Raw genomic sequence first — 23686 nt, forward strand, 5'->3', positions numbered from 1 at the left:
GTCACATGTCACCCGAGCACAAACCACTTCCATCTGTCTTTATTCAGAGTGCTGTGCACGTTTCCATGACAATCTACCCAGTAAAACAGTGTGACTTCCTTTCACGCTTGTCTCCAGAAGAAAATAAGACACTGGGCATGTTAACCAATGCATTTAAACATGGTTGTCTATTGATGTTTACCAAGTCATTAGTTTTGTCGCAGGGACTGGTAAAATGCACAAGCATCTATTGAATTTCTGACTACATTAATTAGATTATTGGTAGGCTACCCCAATACATTGGTGAAATTGAGCAGCAGAAAGCAATTTACAATTTACTTCACCTTCTGAAGCCTGCTAGGCCCTTTCATGAAAGGAATTTAAATCTCAAGTGTGAATCTTCATCTGAAACATAGCCTACTTGCATATTTAGGATATAATCTCTGTAATACTGGACAAGGATTGGACTGAATAAGTACAGGCCCAGAGTAGAGAAATTGACTCTGTGTAGGACCCAGTGCTCTGTGGGATGGGCCTAGTTGGCATTATCATTTATCTACATAGGCTGTGCAAGAATAAGCCAAGCCTATTGCTTATGCATCTCAAAATCAATCAGAAAATCTAAATGGCTATTTCTATTGGCTATATCCTGAACAATCAAATAAAATAACCGTTGCGAAGTTGAATTAGATGTCCGGTTAAAATGTGATGTCTTGTTTCCCTGCCATGTGCAGCTCAGTAGCCTGTGGTCAGGAAAAGGCTCCTAAATGACTAGGCGCTACATGTGCTATGTTGAAACTTGAACTTTAAGTCGATAACTGGATTATAACAAGGCTAATATTACGAAATTACTTCATTCTATGATACTTTGAAACTGCAATATTCATAGAGGGTTTTTTATTCATAAAGTATTTTCCCTACGAGTTAACGTCATATTTCAAGAAGTCTTCCTATTTGTTAGGGAAAGGATCTGTCGTCATCACGTACCGTTGCCAAACAATGAGCAGGAAAAAGCCACGTTGACGACGAAGTCGAGTGAAGTCAGCATTAACGTTACCTTTTGCCTGGGAAACGGGAAAATCACCCCTGAAATATATTGTCTTGGCTTTCTTCTTAACTAATTAGAATAAGAATAGAGATGTCTTCACCTCCTAAAGAGAAAATCGAAACCAAAGCTGGACATCTCCCTGCTGGTATTTCCTTGTATTTTTTTTTCATTAGCTGCTACTGATGAGAAATCACTACTAGTGTAAACATCATTCAAAAACAGCTGGTAATTTGAAGCTAACTAGCTAGCTTGGTAGTTAACTAAGTCTGTGCATGTCTTAATGAGTTGCAGTAGCTGTGTGTCTTGTCAGTACAAGTGAAACATGCAGTCCATCAGGGTCTTAAACGTTACTGGTTATGCCATCTATTTGACAGTAACGTTATAATTGCATGTAGTTAGCTGGCTAACTCAGGCTAACATAGCTGGCTAGCCAAATACTGTTTAGTCTTCATCTACAGAGTGCAGGGTTACAAAGAAAGTTTTTAAATATAAATTGAAATTCAGCGGAGTGACTGCAGTTAGAAATATAATATACTGTCAGAGGTAAATAAGAGTATAGACTAGACGCCAATAGAAAAAAACGGATTACAAATCAAGTTGTGCCAAGTTAAAAAATATGCTCACAATCTTCATTGCATGCGTTTCTGTACATTATGTTTGCGTTAGTTAAGATCCATTACCGTTTCTCCTTGACCCGATAAGAAATCAGATAACGGTACGAGTACGTGGTCTTAGCATAACTAGGTCATAGCATAGTGGTTATGTGGAGGCGGCGGCCTGAACTTTGGCATCAGGTGTAAGTTGCCTTTTGTGGCACGTTAACAACACAGTTTGACCACATCTAACACATCCAAACACATCTAGTTACGTTGGTTTACAAGATCAAGAAAATACTATTACATGTTTATTGTAATAACCCCGTGTTTCAAAATGCATTAGAGTGGTGGTGGAGCTCCTGTGTTTGTACATGGATTAGGCTAGGCTTTAACATCAGTAAGATATGCAACACCAATATCATAAAGCTAAAAGCTTCTAATCACATTCTTTTCATCTCACAGTGAAAGTGGGAGGTATGAGGGTGGTTCAAAAGCACCAGGCCGCTGGTGAACCAGCTCCACCAGAGAAGAAGGAAGACGACGACGATGAAGAATACGTCAGCAGCAGGTAGGAATGCTGACACTGACCTGACCATGTGGAACCGCACACTGTAGAGCTCTTCCATCCATCCATCTCTCTCTCTCTCTCTCTCTGTCTCTCTCACTCACTCATTCACTCACATATACTTATTCCTTTTCTCACTCATTCTGTCAACTACTTTCACTTGCTACGACCTTGGCCTTTCTCTTTATCTTTAAGTTTTCAGTTCACCATATAATTTCATTCTCATGTGATTTTTTTTTCTCATCATAAAGCCATGGTTCATTTTGTGTCAGATCAGATGAGGCTGTTTATGCACCATTTCATATTTTGTTTAGACCTTGTCTATATTGTGAATGTGATCCAAAGCCTGTAAAATATTTCTGCTTAAATCCTATGTCTTTATATTCTTTCAGCCCCTGATATTATTTCAGTTTGACAGCCTGACAAACACATTATTTGCAAAGCAATGTTTGGCCATTAATATCTTTAAAAGCATTGTCCATAGTCAGGCCAAACTTTGGAGGAAGACAAACATGTTCTCAGTATGACCAAACTATTAAAGTTTGTATGGCAAGCTCATTGATTTTCTACAAGGCCCTATATTTGAAAAGAAAGTGACATAAAGAGTATGATGAACGACGAATGGTATCAATTTTTTTTTTCTTTAAATACATGTTTTTTATTAACATGCCAATATCTGAGCTCTCTTGAAGAGTGTAAATTGTTTCCCAACTTTTTGGGAAATAAGCTTATATTCCGTCAACCCGTTTAATGAGAGGATACATACCCTTCTCTTCCCTGTGCATGCAATAACCTACTGTAGTCTGACACCCTTTTAGCTAATAGCTAGCTATAGGCTAACTGATTTAACCCACTCGATTTGGATTAAAGTGTTTACTGAATGAGTCTTGTGAATGAGGTGATGATATATTATTTATATAACCAAACCATCTTTCCAGCAAAGGGCATGTTTTCAGAGAATTTTCAGCCGGCATTGCATACCATATTTGGATATCTTCCTAGGCAGTGTGCTTTACAGATGAGCCATACCACCAGGCAGTCAGGGCTAGCATGGCTGCCTCTGCATTGACAGTGACAGGTGCGCTAGGCGGGTCCTTCACCAGAATTGTTAATGTGCTTTCCAGTGGTAGCACAGTGAGAGCGGAGGGCTACGTTGTGTAAGTGAAACAGGTGAGCTTTTCCCAGGGGCCCCTCCGTCACGTGGGCCAACAGAGGCACTAGGTGCCGAGCTCAAAGGAGCGCCCATCTGGCGCGGTTGCGTAGCTCTCACCAGCCCTGTCGCTGCTTTTGAGTTGGATGGGGCGGAGTGGGTGGTGTTTTTTTTTCTTCTTTTTTTTCTCCTCTCTTTTTGAAACAGGAACGTCGCTGACGGTCCCGCCGCACTGTGACTTGAAAAGCTCCATCTGGCTGTCACACTTCTCTGTAGAGGGATGGAATGAGGATTGTGGTGGTAGTCTAGCCTTGTGGAGTTGCACAAACTTTGCTCTCCAAAATGGTTGCAGTTTTGGCAGGATCCCCAGATAGTTGCTTTGCAGTCTAGTGCATTTTTTTTTTTAGAAGTAGAGCTGTGGAGTGAATGAGTAAGAACTTCTGCTTTATTTTCCTAAAGGAAAGTCAAAACCATGCACCATGTTTTGGTTATGGTCATGGGTGTGTCCCTTTGTGGATGAGTAGAAAGAAAGGTTTCCTTATTCTCTTCTCTTTTCTTCTCTTGTCTTATAGAACAGGAATCAGCATTTTCTAGCACAATACCATATTCTGTGTTCTTTTCTCACTACAGCAGTCTACAAAAGTTCAGACTACCTGTTTTTTTTTTTTTATTGCTCTCAGTTTTTTCTTCTTTTTATTGTTCTGTGCCCCAGAAAGTCCCTAACAGCACTTTCCCTCTGCCACTAAGGTTGGCTGGGCTATATAGCTACATGTGGATGCTGATGAATGTAGATACATGTAGTCATACATGTAGTCAAGAATATGTTTGTGTGTATGTGTGTGTTTGTGTGTGAGGCTGGTGAGGTGTCCACAGGATTAGACTTTTCCAGGAAAGGTGGCTTTAACCCCCCACCCATCCACCTCCATATGCCCTCCACCCCACGTTAGCCACCACTCCCTCTCACCCAAACCTGCGAGGCTTTAATATCCCATCAGTTCGAGCGGACAGCTGATTGCTGATGGCCATCTCCCGCTGAGTGCTGCCGCAGGTGCAGGGCCTTATCAGTGTGCGTGGGCCGCCCGCCTGCACGCCCGTCCTCTCCACTTTCAGCCCACTCCGCACCGCTCCTTTCCTCTCCTCTCCACTCTCAGCTCACTCCGCACCGCTCCTTTCCTCTCCTCTCCACGTGGTGCCGGCATCACCGCTGCAGGAGATCACGATAGCTATCAGTGGCTGAGCTAAGGGAGATGACGCTTTAGCCTATTTTTTTCCACCCTCCATCTCTCTCTTTCTCTCTCGCTCTCTCTCTCTCTCTCTCTGCAGATGGTGACAGGTTTAAAGCAGGGCCTCAAGGTGTGCAGGATTACCCCCATAGGGGGAAAGGCTTCATCTTAAAAGCCCAAATCCACCACAAACACACACACACACTCTCTCTCTCACACACACACACACACACACACACACACACACACACACACACGCCCGCCCAAGTGTGTGCCTTAGTGTATGTGGGGCTTGTGCTTGAAAAGTTGGAGGGGAAGAGGTAGTGACGTGGCCAACAGCCTAATGCTACACTATTCCGTTTTCATTTAGATTCGAAACACTTTTGTTATGTTTGCGCCTCTTGTCTACACTACTCCAGCATTTTGGACCTCCTGAAATGAACCGATTTGAAAACTCTGTCGGCTGTGTGTTCAGGTAACATGTGGACAGGTAACATCTGCAAACATCTGAAAATGATGACTCAACGTTCCCTTTCTGATTGGACCTTGTCAGCCTGGTGTTTCTTGACTCCCCATAACTCATTTTGACTTTCACTACTAGGCTTACAGCAATTGAATACATAAATGCAACATGGAGAATGAAATGCAAGCTTTACTGGCCTTGCTGTCTTTAGTAGCATTCTGTAGTGCAGTCTTGTGATCTGCTCTTCAGGTGTCCCCCAATCACTGACTGGGTGTCCAATGCCAATGTCCAATGTCAATGTCCAATGTCACAATACGCTATCATTTTGTGGTTAAATCCCTTTATAGTGCTAGTATTTTAGTCGATTTCACAAAGTGTTTTGTGCTTTCTAAATTGCCTGATCTTGGAATCACATACATGTATACACAATGGGAAGCATAGCTGTTAGTGTGATATTATGATATAAATAAACATACATATTGTATCCAGTAATAAACACTGAAGTCACCAATTTCCCAGCCTAGTTATGTATCTGCCAAATACGCTAGGCTGTTAGCCTACCTGTTATTCACTCTACTGGTCGGCTGATGGTGATGCAGACAGTTCTCAAATTATGTGGGCCAGGTGATGGAATGTTTTCCTTTTCTGAAATTTTAAACTGGATATGTGGTGACTGTCTAGGCTACCCTGTTGTCAAGGATGAAATAAAAAAAAAAAAACATTGTGCAAAAAAAAAAAATGTTACCTACTCCAGATTGCAGGAAGCAAACAGACAGGTAATTATTATGTTTAATTTGGCAGGTATAAACTGAAATGATCATGTCACATGTGCCAAACAGAGCTGCATCCAGGTTTCTCTCTCTCTCTCTCTCTGTCTCTCTCTCTCACACACACACACACACACACACACACACACACACACACACACAAACACATACATACACACCATTATATCCCCCTATTGCTACTATCATTTCATGTCCACCATAATATTAGTTTTTGGGATGATTGTCATGAAATGCCGGATAGGTAGAACCGTCTGCAGCACCTCATCCAGCCACCAGCCCCATCATCTCCTTATCCCTCAGCCCCTCTGTCCCCCAGCTGAGGAGCCTGGTGTGAGCGCTAAGCAGGTGGCTTCAGCTAGAAAAATTGCACATTTGTTGCAGCTAGTCAAGCGGGCTCGTCTGGGGAGCGCCTGTCAAGTGCAATTTGGGCTGTGTGAATGGACGTGGATGGGGGGGGGGGGGGGGGGTTACAGTGAGAGAGATGCCTCCTGAGAGAGGGAAGGCGATGTGATGTGCTGAGGGTGAACTCCCCGCGTGCCCACAGAAGTGGAATCCCCCATCCCCCACCCACAGCACACACACACACCCCCCGCACCATCCCCAGATTCAACCCCCATCCCCTCCCACCACCACTTCCCCATGGGTCTCCCTCCAGTGTTTCCCACAGAATTGAATTCTATTTGTGGTGGTAGGTTTGCAGAATTAACTAGAATGCAACAGTTTTTAACAAATAAGCACAGCGTGGTTATGATGCTAACCAGGTTTAAGCACAATTTAGCACAACCTGGAAAATCATTGTGTGGTGGTCAATGCTGATATTGTGGTGGGCCGCCACAAATAAGTCAATGTATGGGGAACACTGCCCTCTCATCTCCATTTTCCTGCCTGACTGCCATCATTCTCTCAGGCTCTGTGAAGCGGCTGTGAGTGGGAGCTATGGGATGGTCCACCCGGCTGCTGATGGCACAGCGCTAGGGGGCATTCACTCATGTAATGAGTTGCCCTCGGAGGCAGGCAGGTAGGGGAGGTCAAGTCGGGGCAGAATGAGCCTACCTCATCGCGGGGCCGCACCGGACGCTCATTCTAGTTCCGAGCATGGGTCGCGGTCCTGGGGTGGCTGTCGGAGCGATGTCACCAAGTGATAGAGAGGGCCCAGCCCGTCCTCTTCCCTCTCATTTCGGCTCCTAATGGAGGTCAGGAATTGGGGTGTCGCAGGGAATCTCCCCTGTGTCGTACCACCCCCGCCACCCAATTAGAGTTTCCCCTGCTGGCTGCGAGTGGATGAGGGAGGGATGGACAGAAGACGTCAGCCTGCCAGAGCAGGCTGTCAAACATACATTTTATCTCACAGGAAGGTTCAATCCACTCCAGATGGTCACTGAATCAATCTAGTGGACATTGTTCCCCATCACCTTAGACACAATGTGTGTGTGTGTGTGTGTGCACGCGTGTGTGTATGTGTTGCTAATGGTGATATGCCCTTGGTATGCTTTCTTCATAACTCCTGCTTTGACACACATCCTCTTTAGATTTTGGAATAAAGTAGCAACCATGCAGGTTGTGTCGCAGCTTCACCTGTGTGAGCACCTGAAATACTCCTCAGAAGATTTTGTGAATGGGGTGTATTTCCGCAGGACCGCAGTAGGTAGGAGTCTTCACTCCATGCTGCTCTGTCATTCATGAGGAGCAAAGGTGATGCTCACTGTTCTAGAACACTGGACTAGAACACCCCGCAGTTCTACCTCAGACGCTAAACTGAAGACTTGATCTGTCACACGGGGCTTAGGGTGTGACAGGAAGGTGAAACGGAGAACAAAAAAAAAAATAGTGGGCCACAGTGAGTTGTTTTGGTATCTTATTTTTAGACTGTCAAGCGCCAAGGAGCTGACTGCATCATTTTAGAATGTGTGAATATGGTTTAAAATGTATGCATGGTTTTGTTGCTGTTGGCAACTCCCCACACAGCATCAAGCTTAGTTCATTAGCACAAGTGTCTTTTGCCTCTTTTTCATCTGTCAATCAAAGGTACATTGCCTTTGTGGGAAACATATAGTCATTTGTCAGGACCTGTCAAAGCTGGTTTCTTACCTTGGCAAACAAGTTTTTGGGTGATGTTAAGGTCTTTATTGCCTAATCTGGCTGGCACCTCACCAAATCCTGCTCGTCCTCAGGTTAACCTGTCACACACAGATAGAATTGCTGATAGCAAAAACCTGTTCTGGCCCAGTTTTGGCCCAGATCCTGCAGACTGCCACACTCTGTATTATATCCCTATTCCACAGTGTGCTGCCATTGAGGTAGCAGCCTTTGTATGCACTCAGGTGAGCTCCAATTCAGTTTGGAGAGCCCAAATCCCCGAGGTGTGAATGAGAGCCTGTTTTGATTATGTGTGCTTTCCTGGCAGTTGCACATTGCAGCCATTCCGTCTCTGTCTGCTTTTGTCCTTCTCTCGCTTCACTCTCACTGCCTCCATCTTTCTTTCTCTCCATCTCTCTTTCTCTCAATCTTTCTTTCTCACCCTCTCTTTCTCCCTCCTTCACTCCATCAGTAAATAAAAAGCAACGCTGAGCAGTTTCCATGGCGACAGATGGCAGCCGGAGGATGTCGGTGCTGCTTTGTTAATTGCCCTCAATCGTATCGCTCCCCTTAGCTCTGCCCAAGGGGTGTATGGCGTGGAAACTTACCAACCCCCCCCCACACACACACACACACACACACACACACACACACACCACTTCCTCCTCTCCTCTTTGCTCTCCTCAGTTCCCCATCTTTCCACCCCCTCCTTACCCACATTCCCTCTCTCCCTCTCAAGGCTCTCCCTCTTTCCTTCCCTCGCTTCGTTTGCCCTGTGCTCCTAGTCACTGCCGCTCCAAGATAGCGCTCGAAGGAAGAGAAGAAACGGCTTCTTTCAGATGGCTCGGCAGCACCAGCGCTGAGAGGACTATTAATGACCGCCCTTAGAGCCTGAGGCCACACGCCTCTCATTCAGCCGCTCCGCTCGGCATAATATACACCCGCTCCTCCAAACATCACCACAAGGCCGTCACAAACAGGCTGAGCCGCGGGGACCCGGAGCCCCAACGTCTTACAGCACAGCTCAGCTCAGCTCAGGCTCACTGCCTGGCAGCCAGGCGAGGCGGAGTGGAACGGGTCGCTTTGATTTGAGTTCTCGGGTTTATTCGCCACATTTGAAAATACTACTTTTCGGAGTCGGGAGTGTGAGTCATGGTAATGTCCTTCAGCAGGCTCTCTCTCTCTCTGTGTGTGTGTGTGTGTGTGTGTGTTTGTTTCAGCCTGCTTCTTCTCAGGCTCGCTACTGCCCTCTACAGGTCTCCAGTAGTACTGCGCCATTCCAGAATCTCACAAGTGGTGAATGCTGTGTCAGATTGAACTAAACGTCCCATACATCTTCTTAAACTGAACTGTATATACTGTAGCCTCTATGTCCTTGTTTTCCCATCAGGCACATTCTTATTACCAACACACACAGCCTGTAAATCTTTAATGAGTCGCTGTGCTACTACACACTGCTTTACCTGTACTGTTGAGGAAGTCTGAAATCATGCTGTGTTATTCTAGGGATCTCAGGGGATTGAGACTGCATGCACTCACACTTATTCAACTCTTGCAGCAGAGAGAGAAAGGGAGGAGAAGGAGGGGATGAAGGAAGAGAGAAAGGCACGTGTCTGAAGCGCGACCTCACTGTGACATGTTGGGACAGAACACACGAGTGACTGCTCCGGAGATCAGGATGGCACTACCCAGATGAAACCGATCTAATATTTGTGTCTCAGGGGATAGGGGGCAACCTCTTTGAGATTTACTGCGCAAACAGGAAAAAAAGAGAGGGAGAGAGAGAGAGAGAGATGGTTGGGAAAAAAAGGAAAAGACGTTTAATCCAAGATTACCCAGCTCTCTCGTTAAAAAGCCTCGACTGCATGGAGTTTCCATCAGCGAGAGTGGCACTCCGTGGTTCCTCGCAGGGATTATCTGCTCCTGCCAAGGCTCTCCCGGCTATCTTTGGCCCAGCCGCACCTGGCCTCAGCACCGGGGAGCCAGCCAACACTGCCCCACGCCACCAGGAACATCTCTGCAACCTGTCAACACACTGACCTGGTCACGTTTCCATTGTCCGCAGGGTCAAATAACAACGCAGATGCTGCTAAAGGAATATTTTAGTTTGCCCTTGTTCCAATATTTAGCTTAAACATACAAATAATAATTTTGAGAATTGTTTTCTCAAAGAGATGGGTGAAAATGACTACACTGATTATGAATTAGTGAAGGATAGATAAAAAATTGCTGCTTTTAAAACAAAATGCCGGTAAAAAGTTCCTACATCCCACTAGATAAAATGGTTTCATATAAGTTTCTAAATTAAAAATATATGATTGTCTTTCTGGAGGAAGAGGTCTTTTATATTTACCTACAGTTCCCGTTGCCATTGTGGTTGCAAAATTAGCTCTCTTTGAAGAAAAAAATTCCACTTGAAGAACTTTTTTCTTCTGCTAGACAAGCTCATTTTTCTTGTCAAGGTCAATTATCACTCTTGACCCTTAGCCTTTAGCTGTTCAGCTGTGCCGTCGCTTCAAGGAGCATTTTCTTTTGAAAATAGATGAGAGTCATTTCTGAGCTTGACAGGGCCAGTCGCCTGCAGGCAAATTTCGCTCTGAAAAACTCGGGTGGCAGCAAGCAACATGATGTCCCCCTGGATATGTGTGTGTGTGTGTGAGTGTTTCTTTTTCTTTCTCTGTTTTTTCCTTGGCCACTTTGTACCCTGCCTGAAGCCTGAAGCACCTGCTGGGGCCATTAGTCCCAGCCTTCACATGCGCTTCCTCTCCCTCTTTTCCGGACTCACACCTCGTGAGTCTCCTCCCACGCACTGACAATAACACCACTCCAGCTTTCGCCAAGCCAATTTGGATAAATACAAGCAGACACTGTCTCCCAACATGATGTATTTTAGTATCAATAAATGACCTCTGTTATCGCACCCCTGCCCTCTCCTCCCTCTCATAGCTCACAATTACCTTCTTTCAGGGCCGCAAATGGGATTCCTTGTCGATGTAGTTTTTGAAATTAAACCAATTACTCCCAATAACTCTGCTATCAGCGGCTGTCTGATGGATAGGCTGACATTTTCTGCTGGCGGAATACATTACTGATAACTTTAGCTGAGGGCGCTAGCCCGCTATCATTAGCATGCTGTCCAAATGTAATGTTATTTACCACTATGCATGCAAATAGGCTCTCCGTCCCATTCACACTGATGGATGGTGAGAGCCCCCCCCCACCGCTCTCTGCCGGCGCTGTCAAATGTTTGATTATGGTTTACGCCGTGCTCTGGCAGCCATCTTAACATGATTTCTTGACCTTTGTGAGAAAGCCAGCCATGAGAGCTCTCTCTGTCGCTCTGTCTTGGTCTCTCTCTCTCTCTCTGTCTCTCTCTCTGTCTCTCTCTTTATCTCTTTCTCTTTCTCTCTCTCTCTCTCTCTCTCTCTCTCTCTCTCTCTCTCCCTCCCTCCCTGGCCAGTAGCTTTTAGTAACACCTCCATTCAGTTTGCTGTTGGTTGAGGCCATCATGCAGAGAATGGCTCTGCCAGGCAGCTGTCGAGTAGAGGCAAGCAGAATTGGCCCTCTTACACTCAACAGCCCTGAATCAATATGGAGCATTTGTGTCCTCAGCCCCTGTCTGTGTGCCCTAGTTTGTGTCCTCTCCTTTCACAAAGATGGGGCCGTGTAGTTTGGGCCGTTTGGTGGCCAATGGGGTCATACGTGTGTGTGTGTGTGTGTGTGTGTGTGTGTGTGTGTGTGTGTGTGTGTGTGTGTGTCGGTCTTCTCTCCCTCCTCGGCTGTGGTGGGTGTGTGTGTTCTTGGCTGTCTGTGACGGTTAGAGCCAAGGCAGCTACAGGAGCAGTGCTTCAGTGGGACGTTTGTTTCCTCTCTCACTGAGCGCCATCTTGCCACACACCGCCAAACACACACACACTCCACTTCCTCAGGCTTCTCTGAATCTCTCTGAGCCTTCCTGACTGCAATTATATCAAAGAATGGCCTGGAGTGTCTTTCCTCTCCGTCGCTCCTCTGTTCCTGTCCTGGGTTTACACTTCCTGGATTTGTTTGCGGGGGTGGCCCATTGGGGGCGGGGGGGGGGGGGGGCAGGGGTTCAGTTATACCTGTCCCCTAACTTACATCGCACACATGCATTTTTCATCAGGCTGAGGTGGCAGTGCTCCGCAGACCTGCTCTGAAACGCCTGTGCTTTCATTGAGGAGTTTCAGGGCATAATGGCTGTTTACACAGTACATACTGTATAATGGGGCAGAACAGCTTTGGAACAGCTCTGATGTTTTCGTAAGGTTTGTGGAAAAACAGATCATTTACTCCTATTGAAAAGCACCGACGTTGGAAAGTTTGCCACTGTGGAAGGATCATATTTGTTTTATTATATGTCTAAATATCATGCATTAATGATGCACCTCTTGTTGTTTGTTCTAACTTTCTTCTTTCCTTCTCCTCTCTCTCTCTCTCTCTCTCTCTCTCTCTCTCTCTCTCTGTTTATAGTCCACCAAAGCCAACGGTTGTCATCTCAGGAGTAGTTGCCAAGGTAAGACCCCTCCCCCTAAACACTTTAGATTTGTATTGTTTACTAATGTGGTGGCCTCTTAAGCATGCTGTGAGTTGTTTCATAGTCATTATTTCAGAATATCGTGTAGGGATCGACCGATATATCGGCCGGCCGATATATCGGGCCGATATTTACGTTTTTTACGTGTATCGGCATCGCCGATAAACGGCTGCGTTTGCCGATATTTTTTCCCCGCATTATTTACATACAGGCATCCAAAGACTCTGCTCTGTGTTGCTGGAGAAGCTGCAATTCACGTGCAGACTGTCCCTCCCCCACAAGCAGAGTGCTGAAAGCCTGCTCTTCAAGACAACAGTAAAATTTAAACTTTCAAAGCATCTTTTAACTGTTTGACTTAGCTGAAATATTGCCATACACTTTGAAGGTGGAAGCAAGTTTGTGGGTCCAAATGGAAAACGCGATTGATAGATAGATAGGTACTTTATTTAATGCTTAATGCCTCATTTATAGAACTGCTTGCCATTGTATTTAGGGAGTTGCAAATAGCTAAGTTGTAGGCTAGGCTAGCGGTAGCTGTTACAAACACTGGTCATTAAGTAATGCCAACGTTGTTCCGTGGTATTTGTGGGAGTTTTATTCAGCGACCACCTGGCTGAGTGTTGGACGTGTGTGGTGTGTGTGTGTGTCTCCTTCCCTGAATGCCTCTTCTATAAAACTGCTTGCCATTGTATTTAGGGAGCTGTAAGTTGTAGGCTATCCGTATGCTTGCGGTAGCTGTTACGAACACTGGTCAATCATATGATTAAGTAATGCCGACGTTGTTCCAAATCAAGCACTTTATTTCAATAGCTACTTTTCAGGCTTATTGTTTTCTTAAATTATTTAAATGTGTTGACAAAGGACATTTTGTGATGACCTGAATTATGTCTTATAGTCAGCAAGCAATGCATCATCAAGGCTGTAAGATGTTGATGAAAGCATTTTGCACAGTTAACCATATCCAGTGCACCCATCCATAAGTTCAATAAATGTTCCTTTTTTAAATTTAGACTTATAACATTTGTTATCATCATTTGTGTAATTATGTGTCATTTGTATGATGTAAATTGAGGGAGCAAAATAAAAGCAGTATCGGCTCCAAATATCGGCTCAAGAAAATCGGCAGCCTGTATCGGTCATCGGCTAAGGCTGATGGAAAAAAATTGGTATCGGCACTAAAAAATCCATATCGGTCGATCCCTAATATCGTGTTACCCCAGCCTGTTTGAGTCTATGGTCAAAACAAAAACAATCGTTTGTTACAGAAATGGCAGTGTGCTCACCACTGCGTCGATCAATAAATACAATATCACCCCCTAATAACAGACCAAGAGGCCCCAGTCCATTTGGTCATCAGTGTTTATGTTTATAGAATCATCATTATGAATCATGTTTATAGGGCTCCAGGTCCAAGTGAAATATGGGCCCTTGAGCGTGCTGTCCGGGCCCCATGCCTGCAGCTGGCGCGCTTCTCTGACCCGCTTCTCCTCTCACATCAGCCAGCTGATTACTCAGGTGGAAGAAAGAGGAAGGGATCAAAGGAGAAGGAAAAAGACGCGAAAGAAAGGGTCGATGTTGTTGAATAGTGTATGAGAGAGAGAGAGACAAAGAGAGAGAGAGAGAGAGAGAGCGAGACACACACAGAGAAAGAGACAGAGAGAGAGAGAGAGGGGATGAAAGAGACATGTTCCTGACTGCTGAAGCGTAGGCAGAGGAGGAATGTGACTTGTTTAAAACTGACTAAACCCAGAGAGTATTTTTCTTTATTTTCTGAGATGCATTTCTATCTGAGTGACCTTGAGAAGGTTACATTGAACTGAGTCATCCACCCGTGAGTCTGTTCAATAAAGAGAGATAGATGGAGGAGTGAAACAGAGAGAAAGATGGCGCCAGCCCGATTAGAACATTTGAGCTTTGGGCCTATTATTGCCATATATCCAGTAGTGTGTTATCACAGCAGAGGCAGAGGCTTTAGTTGAAAAAAAAAATCAAGAATGGCAGCTTGGCACTGTCCCCACATCAATACGAGTGGCTGTAAAATAAACGCCTGCCCCAGGGTTCCAGGTCTGTAGATTATTTTTCTGTGTGTGAGTGTGCACGTACATTTGGGCAGGTAGATACTACAGGTATGGTGCACTCCTAGTTTGTGTTTGTATTTGTGTGTGTGTGCATGCACTTGAGGCTTTTAGAACAGCTTAACACAGACACTGCTATAGTGCATGTTGAAGTAGTTTTTTCCCCCCATGTCACCTTGCATACGAGCTCTCATATGACTTGATAATCCTGTGTGAACATGCTGACACAAACTTCATATTTGTGTGCGTGTGTGTGACCCTGTCTGAGGGTCTGCTGTCCGGCAGTGGTCATGGCTCAGGGCATATTGAGCTTCTTTCCTGACCTGACTAGTCCGACCCTCCACCTCAACCTCCCCACCACACACTCCAGTGTGCAAAGGGTTGACCTTAATCCCCCTACCCAGACCTCTGGCTGGTGCCTTCACACACACACACACACACACACACACACACACATATATATATATATATATATATATATATATATATATATATATATATAATATATTCAGGGTTTTAATGGCTTGGGTGGGTTGTGACATAACCTCCATTCATAAAGCAGCCCTAACCCACGCTCTGATGACGTAACACACACAGTTTATTTTTTTCACTGGGAGATCACTGATGAAATGCATGCAGACTAGAGACATGTTTCATACAAAGGTTAATATCGGACAAGCATTAGAACAGCTGAACAGTCGTATGGACGTTACAGTGGTTTTGTACTTTTAGCATTTATCTTGTTTGATGACTGAAAATGTATAAAAACATTTTGAATATATCTGTATATCTATATACTGTATACTGTAAGAACATTTTATATGACAAACAATGCTGTTTGTATGCTAAATGTTAAAGGAGTTGGACATCCATGCTGAGTTACTTATGAGTAAATACTTATGAGTACCTCATGTAGGCCTATGCACAGGGTATAACATTTACTTTTTTGCTTGTCTGCCCTTGGCGGAAATTTGGTCTCTGCATTTATCCCAATCGGTGAATTAGTGAAACACACTCAGCACACAATGAACACACAGTGAGGTGAAGCACACACTAATCCCGACGCAGTGAGCTGCCTGCTACAGCAGCGCTCGGGGAGCAGTGAGTGGTTAGGTGCCTTGCTCATAGAATCATAACAAAGTTCACATGTTAAATATATTCAGCTGTATTTGTGTAAAGGATCTGTAATTGACAGAAATCCCCATGATAATCTCCTGTATTGCAATATCTTTTCCCTGCCTCAGAAGCTGTATGACTCACTTTAATACTCCACCCATCCTGTTTCAGCCAAGTGTGTGTGTGTGTGTGTGTGTGAGAGTGTGTGATAGAAAGAGAGAGAGAGTGAGTGTGTGTGTGTGTGTGTGTGTGATTGCATGCACATTTATGATGTGTTTAAATGTGTGAAGTTTTTCTGCACCTCTGTAACAAGTTTGTGTGTGCTGTGAGCTCATGTAGATGGCAGAGTGTGTCACTACAGAAGGGAGGCGTGCATTATGTGTCCCTGTGATGTGCCACACATTTGCATGCCTGTGTTAATTTTTTGTGTGTGTGTGTGGTGTGTGTGTGTGTGTGTGTGTGTGTGTAAGATATGAACTTGAGTAGATGAACTGCTGAATGAACTTTCAGTATTAGGTGAACTTCTGAAGGCAAGCGTGTGTGTGTCTGTGTGATCCATTTGTGCGTGCGTGTGCGTGCTCCGAGCTGGTGTGTAGATGGTAGTGGGCCTCACTTGCACTCTTCTCCAGGATTTGTTGTTTTATTTATCTAAAGCCTCGTGACTCACAGAGAGCTGAGGCGTGTTGAGTAGAGAAGAGGTGTGTTATTAATGACACCAGGACTAATCTGGCGCTGCCGGGTCTGTGTTTATACACACACACACACGCACACCTGCCCTCCCCCAGGGTTCACAGGAGAAGGAGGTGTGGAGGGTCAGAGGGGTAAGGATGAGTGAGAGGTAAAGAAAGAGTATGTGTGTGTGTGTGTGTGTTTGTGTGTGTGTGATGAGAGAGAGAGTGTGTGTGTGTGTGTGTGTGTGTGTGTGTGTGTGTGTGTGTGTGTGTGTATAACAAAGAGACAGAGTGTGTATGTTAAAGAGAGAGAGAGAGGGCGTGTGTGTGTGTGTGTGTGTGTGTGTGTGTGTGTGTGTGTGTGCGCATAACAAAGAAAGACAGAGTGTGTATGAGAAAGAGAGAGAGTGTAGCTGTTTCAGCTCGCCTCCACTCTCACTGAGCTGGAGGGCAGGCCGCCTCGTCTTTGAAGGGGGCTAAATCGCCGGGCTCAAGGTTAACCGCGTCTTAACTGGTTGTGTAAGAGTGCCTCGCCACCACTCTCCCCACATCTCTCTCTGTCTCCCTCTCTCTCTCTCTCTCTCTCTCTCTCTCTCTCTCTCTCTCTCTATCTCCCTCTCTCTCTGTCTCTCTCTTTCTCTCTCTCTCTCTCTCTCCCGCAGCCCCATCAATCCGCAGCACGCACATCAAAGGCCCAGAACGTCCCTCTTGCTGTAGCGGGGAACTTCCTCCTCCAGAACCCTGGCAGGCGGCGCTTTGTAGTGGGCGCACGACCTCTGGGACTCCCCCGGCGAGTGAGAGCGGAGGCCGGGGGGCTTGTCCGGTGGGGGTGGGGGTCTCAGCGTCTCCCATGCTTCACTCACATCAGCTGGGTGCTGCAGAGACGCTGTTGTCAGAATAGGAATGATGGGGTTTGCTGACTGCAGGGGAGAGTAGAAGCGGACGTCACAGCAGGCGGCGACCCCATGGATGCCACAGCCTTAGATTTATAGCCATGCGGTTTGACTGATAATTAATGACAGACACTTTGGGGACAGGGGAGTTTGGGGCATGGGAGTTTGGACAGGGGAGTTTGGGCAGTTTGATAATAATGAGTCATAATAATTATGGGTTATAGCTCTTTGCTTTGACCAATGCCAGGCCCATGTTTAGCCTGGGTGACTCTGAGAGTGCATTTGAATTTGCTCTGCACATCAGTCCGGCTGTACTCCAATTCACAGCGGTTTCCAAAATCACAGAAAACCCAGGAACCAATCACAATCGCTTATCTGGCATGGGGCGGGCTTTAAACAATGACAGACAGAGGAGTTCTGTTAGAAACACTGTTGAACACAACCAATGGCTGCCCTGATTGCATCAGTATTAAACAACATTATCTTGAAATTGAGTAAATGACTGCATTTAAGAAAGATGTGTTTGCAGTACTTCCGAAAAGATTAGGTGAGAGTTTAAAGGTGCCATGTGTAAGAATTGAGGTGAAAATATCCAAAAAATGAGCTACAAGCATTAAAAGAATGAGAATAAGAAATAAGGGTGATGATGTCATTAAAAAAATGACAAGGTATAGTGCTGCAGCGATATCAACCTGAATTAGCATGCTAAATTACTAGCCACAGCCCGGCAGGTGTCATAATACCAGTTTCGGCCATGGGAGGCGGTATGCGGGCAACATAATCGCCAGCCAAACTGCAATACATGTGTCTCGGTTGTTACTCTAGGGTAGACCAACTCACTTTCTGGAGGTATACTGCCCCCATCTTTTATGGAATGTGGAGTATGAATTGATTTTTTGGCGGACATTACACATGGCACCTTTAATGTTCCAGTTTAAGTTTAATTTCACTGCTGGTTACACCCTTTGGAAATGGAAACAAAGGATCCCTAAACATTATTTTCTGAGAATCGGTTTGGTGCCAGCCAGGCTAGCCAATGTTAGTAGGGCCATTAGGGCATCTACTGAACTCTTTTAATAGCCCTGATGACACGGGCATATGTTACTTTTATTAGCCTGAAAATGACTGTTCGTAAGGGGGTGTGTGGTGTGTGTGTGTGTGTGTGTGTGTGTGTGTGTGTGTGTGTGTGTGTGTGTGTGTGTGTGTGTGAGAAGGGGGGGGGGGGTAGTCTTTGATTTTCCTTCACTTTGATTTATAAAAGTAGGATCTCAAAGGCAATGCCCAACTCCCAACTGAGGATTCTGCTTCTACTGAGGACACAATTTCCAATTCTTGAGCGGCTCACTGAGGTGGAAAGGTAGAGAGGTGTGGGGGGGGGGGGGGTTAGAGAGGAGAGGATGGTGGAGAGAGTAGGGGAGAGACTGTGATGGGGGAGAGGGAGAGAGAGAGAGAGAGAGAGAGATCAAGGCAGACAAAGGGGGATAGAGAGAGAGGGAGAGAGATAAAGGGAAAGAGAGAAACTCAGCAGAATTCCAGCAACTGGCAGGTTGTCCCTCTGACCCCCATTGCCATGGCAACATCTGGCCTCGGCATCTGTCCGTCCCGTAATGTGTGTGTGTGTGTGTGTGTGTGTGTGTGTGTGTGTGTGTGTGTGTGTCTGTGTGTCTGTGTGTGTCTGTGTCTGTGTCTGTGTCTGTGTGTGGTCAGGGGCCATAAACAAAGACATCTTTCTTCCTGTAAGGACCTATACACCAGTATACCAGACCAGCAATATTTGTAGATCACACGGCTAACTTTATTTCTCCATTTATTCAACACAGCAGATGCTCAGTTCTATAACTAAGTTTACTGGCCTGACGTGTTTGAGTCTGTTAGATAGAGGTTGTTCTACGCTCTTCCAGAGCTGCTGCAATGCCTCCACCCACCCCTCCATCCATACAGCTTGTCTCGCCGAGAAACTGCAGTAACTGCCTTAGTCATCCCTATGCTACCCAGCAAGTCAGGAAACGACACACACACACACACACACACACACACACACACACACACACACACACACACACACACACACACACACACACACACACACGCATATACACACACACACACACACACACACACACACGCATATACACACGCACACACACACACACGCACGCACACACACACGCACGCACACACACACACACACACACACATATACACACACATACACACACACACATACACACACACACACGCATATACACACACATATACACACACACACACACACACACACACACACACACACACACACACAGGGCTGCAGCGCTCCAGTCTAGCCCCTGTCATTCTCATCCCACATTAAAGCCCTGTAGGAGTGCTCCCTGTGATCATGCACTTGATGGGCCGCTGTGTGCTTTTCCATCTTACTCTAAAGAGAAGATTGTGTCATCACTAACAGATTGGAATTGGAGGGGGAGTGGGTGGGGGCGAGGGGATGTGTATTTTTGGTGCTTTCCTGGGGGTAGTACATGTGCGTCTCAGTGGACGTCAGCTGGGCTGGGATTTCCTTTTTGTTCTACTTTGTGAAGTGGCGCAGGCAGGAGGTGGAAAGTGGGTCGTGTTCGCCACAAACTTCCTTTTTTCAATAGTAATTTGCATGGAAATTTGCAGCGCATCTGAGCAAGAGAGGCACATTAATGCATGAATGGCTGTGTGCGTGTGTGTGTGTGTCTGTCTGTGTGTGTGTGTCTGTCTGTGTGCGCGCGTCCTAGAAACTATACAGATTTGTGTGTATTATGACGTGTGTGCTTGTTGGTTACAAAAGGTTCTCTTGTGTGTGAAATGCACATAAAAGCTTTATATTGTTTTGCTAGTGTGTGTGTGTGTGCGCCTGTGTGTTTGTGCCTCTATGTGTGAGTTTGCCTGTGTGGGTGCTTGTACATGTCATGTGTGTGTTTGTGGCTGTCTTGTGTGTGATGTGTGTTTTTCTGTTTGTTTGTGGCAGGGCGATAAGGACTTCACCCCGGAGGCGGCACAGGTGGCCCACCAGAAGCCCGTCCCAGGGGTGCAGAAACTGCCCTCGGCTCACCACATCAACCAGCACATCCACCAACCACGCAAGTGAGCCCCCACGCAGGAACGCCGCACCGCACCGCGGGACGACATGGGACCACACCAAAGCCCAGTCACATCAACCAGCGCACCAACCCAATCAAACGACCCGACCAATGCATTAACCCAACCAAACGACCCGACCAATGTGTCAACCCGACCCGACCCCATAACTCACCAGTCCAAACGACCCGACCCAACTCAACCAAACAACCAACCAGTCACTCAACAAACAAACCAAATTGCCCAACCAAATCCCTCAACAAACCCATCGCACCCATCCACCAATCCGAACAAACAACCAGGTCACTCGACTAACCAACCAACGAATCATCTCCACCACCTGCCTGCCCGCAAGTGCTCAGGTTACCCAGGGACCACTGCGCCTCGCCAGGCATTCCTTATGATCACGCTCGTGCCCTAAGCCCCGCCTACACACTAGCCTTCGTCCAATCACCATAGCCAGAACAGATACACTCTCTCCTGTCTCCGTGCAGATGATGACCGTGATGATGATGATGATGATGATTATGATGAGAACACTAAAACTGTTCAGGGTTTAATATCAGAGTAATTTTATTTAGATTGAACATATTCTTGTAATGTTAAGGGGATGTATTTAATAAGAAAATTAGAAGATTTTTATTTTTATTTCTTTTTTTTTTTTGTCCTGTTTGACACATTATTTTCTGGAATTGTGTAAATTGTATAAAACCTAAGTGATGTCATGTGAAAGGATTGTGATGTTAGAGGAGTTAGGCTTTAGTCTACGTGTGGCTGTTGGAATAAAAATAGAACATGATCAAAACAAAAAAATGCCAATTCTGAGCACCTATGTCCCTTAACTAACAGTGTGGTGCTTACAACGCTTCTATGTGCTTAGTCCCCCCTGAGACTGAACACAGATGATTGCTATTCCTTCATTATAATATCTATTGTGTTGGATAAATACATCTGGTATTTGACGCCATATAAACGTCTCTTTGTTCTTTTCCAAATCTAGTGTAACAAATAAGACCAAAAACCAAAAAAACAGAGAGAACATGGCAGAAAGGAGTCTTGATGAAGGAACAAGACTTGGACAAAGGTGTATGCAAACCTCAACACTCCTAGTGTAGCCTGATTGGCTGATGGAGAGGAGTCCTATTTGGTGGTTGAGTAAGCCCCTGGCCTACTTTCTTGTGCTGTGACATGGCATTGCACCATACCTGTCAGTTCACGTTCCACTCCCAGCGCCCCACCACCCCATCCCTTACCCACCCCCCCCCCCCCCGTCTGTGGCGCTCTTGGCCAGGTGTTAATGCCAGTCAGGATTTGCCCACCCTGGTTCTCACTGTCACCTGTCCTGGGCGCACTCAGGTGTGCTCGCCAGCTGTTACCAGTCCCCATGTGAATCCTTGACTTCTGAAACACACACACACACACATAGATTACAGACCACAGCCTGTCATTAGCCTTACACAAGTCCAGAGCCTGGTCAAATAACACAAAAACCAGGCCAAGTAGCCAAGCTAAATATTATACTTTTGGCAACTTTAAAGACTTATGTTTGTCCATCTCCACTATAACTCCACAGAAAAACTGTGAAAGAATCTGAGTAAAAGTTTCAAGGTTGTATGTGTGGCTTTATTTGCAGTAGTGCTTTCAGTAGCACAATCTCTTTTGTTGCAGTTGGTGCTGACTCAAAAGTCAAGAGGCAAGCCTAAAATTACACACAGCCAGAGTCGGCACAGTGTTGTAAAGCCCCTGACAGGCTGACCTGCTTGCCGGGTCTCTGTGACCCCACTGACTCTGGCTCCAGACCATTGACTAACTAACTCACTGCCACAGTTCCCCATTAATCCACATGCTGTTCCCCTCCTCTCCAACAGAGGGTGCTCTTTGTGTCACCCGAGGCAGCACAATGGCTAGCCTCAAAAGAAAATGCTGACACTGCAGCAGAAGACTGCAATCGGATGATGACGGCAAGCGTCTGGCCTTTCAAATGACCTTCATAGACCCGCATGTGCTGCAAGAGCTTTGTTACCTTCTTAAGGGGGCTTACGTGTGCATTGTTGATGGATATTCAAAAGAGGCATAGAGACAATACAAACAAATACAACATACTCACAATACAAAAACATATTTTTTATTAATGACATTGCTATTTTACTGTTTTCATCTTTGTTTTTCCATTTTCAGAAACAAAGTCTTGAGTACTGCTGGTTCCGTTTTTTGGTTTGTAACTTCAGTGTAAACATAAGGACTACTTTGATTGGCCCGTAATAAGGGTGTTATTCCTTAACTGTAGTGTACCTGTAGAGAGCCTTAGACTGTGTGTGTGAGTGCATGTGTTGTAGGGCTTTTGTTAGTAACCTAGAGGCACAGTGGTGTGTGGAATGACATTATTGCTCTGTGGGTGGATGAGGGGGAGACCTTGTCCCCGGCTCATCAAGATAAATTCAGTGACTACACATAGGAATGGAACACAAACACTTTCCTGAGAGAGAAAGATATGGGTCTGGGGCAGTATGCCTATTGTAAGACTAAGTCTGTTCCAAAGGCAATTATGTTGTCAGTATAATCTTTAGTTATGCATAGACTTGGAACAACATTCTTAACACTGATAGTGCACTTTCTCTTAGTACAGTATGGGCATTCATATTGAAAAGTTCAATTAGAAAAGGAAAACAATTTCTACATTTTACCTCTGAATGGACATTTCTTTTAAAATGCCAATCTGGCCATGAAAACATTCGTTATTTCACAGAGATATGCTTGATAGGAGGTGGGAAGAGCCAAACATGGCTGTAATTATGCCTAAGAATAACCACACTTTCAGGGCTGAGCTAAAAAAAAAAAACTTTTGTCTTTATAGTCACAGTTTTATTTCCATCTCAGTGCGCTGGTGTGCAGTGCCAAACTGGTGCTTGATTCCACTGTCCACATACAGAATGCACTGGACACATCTCTACCACAATATCGCCAAACTGACGAAATAAGTTGTCCGAGTTGACAAAACTTTTGATAAAATAAAACCTAAAATGAGGTATATTCTAACTGTAAAATGCTACATTCATAAAACACTTTTAGTGCTGAGATGAAGTCATGTAGTCATAATTACAAAAATAAGAACAAGAAATTGTTTCTTTGTTGTAGAACTAGGAACATATTAACAGTTTTAATTGTTTAGCCTTGTATGAAGCCAAGCATAAAAAGTATTGTCAATATGCAAAACCCTACAGTGTTTTGTCCCACCTGCTTTCCTTCTCTTTCCTTGTGCTGTGCAGTCTGATTGCTCTTAAGTGGCTGCACTGTCTGGATTTAGTAAATGAGGAAATGAACCAGGAGGGTATTCCAAGTACGTGGTTTAATGACAAACCTGAGTTAGTTAACTCAGAGTAGGTGGT

General features: G+C 45.2%; 1 protein-coding gene across 1 annotated transcript; it reads left to right on the plus strand.

Moving 5' to 3' along the window:
* The first annotated feature begins 961 nt into the window (after positions 1-961).
* On the plus strand, positions 962-21267 carry LOC125309617 (death-associated protein). The gene is made up of 4 exons (XM_048266659.1): positions 962-1172; positions 2086-2191; positions 12380-12422; positions 20191-21267. The coding sequence occupies exons 1-4, from the start codon at positions 1118-1120 to the stop codon at positions 20308-20310; spliced, it is 324 nt and encodes a 107-aa protein (XP_048122616.1). The 5' UTR covers positions 962-1117; the 3' UTR covers positions 20311-21267.
* The last annotated feature ends 2419 nt before the right edge of the window (positions 21268-23686 follow it).

The sequence above is a fragment of the Alosa alosa genome, chromosome 16 (assembly GCF_017589495.1).
Source record: "Alosa alosa isolate M-15738 ecotype Scorff River chromosome 16, AALO_Geno_1.1, whole genome shotgun sequence".
NCBI classification, from domain to species: Eukaryota; Metazoa; Chordata; class Actinopteri; order Clupeiformes; family Clupeidae; genus Alosa; species Alosa alosa.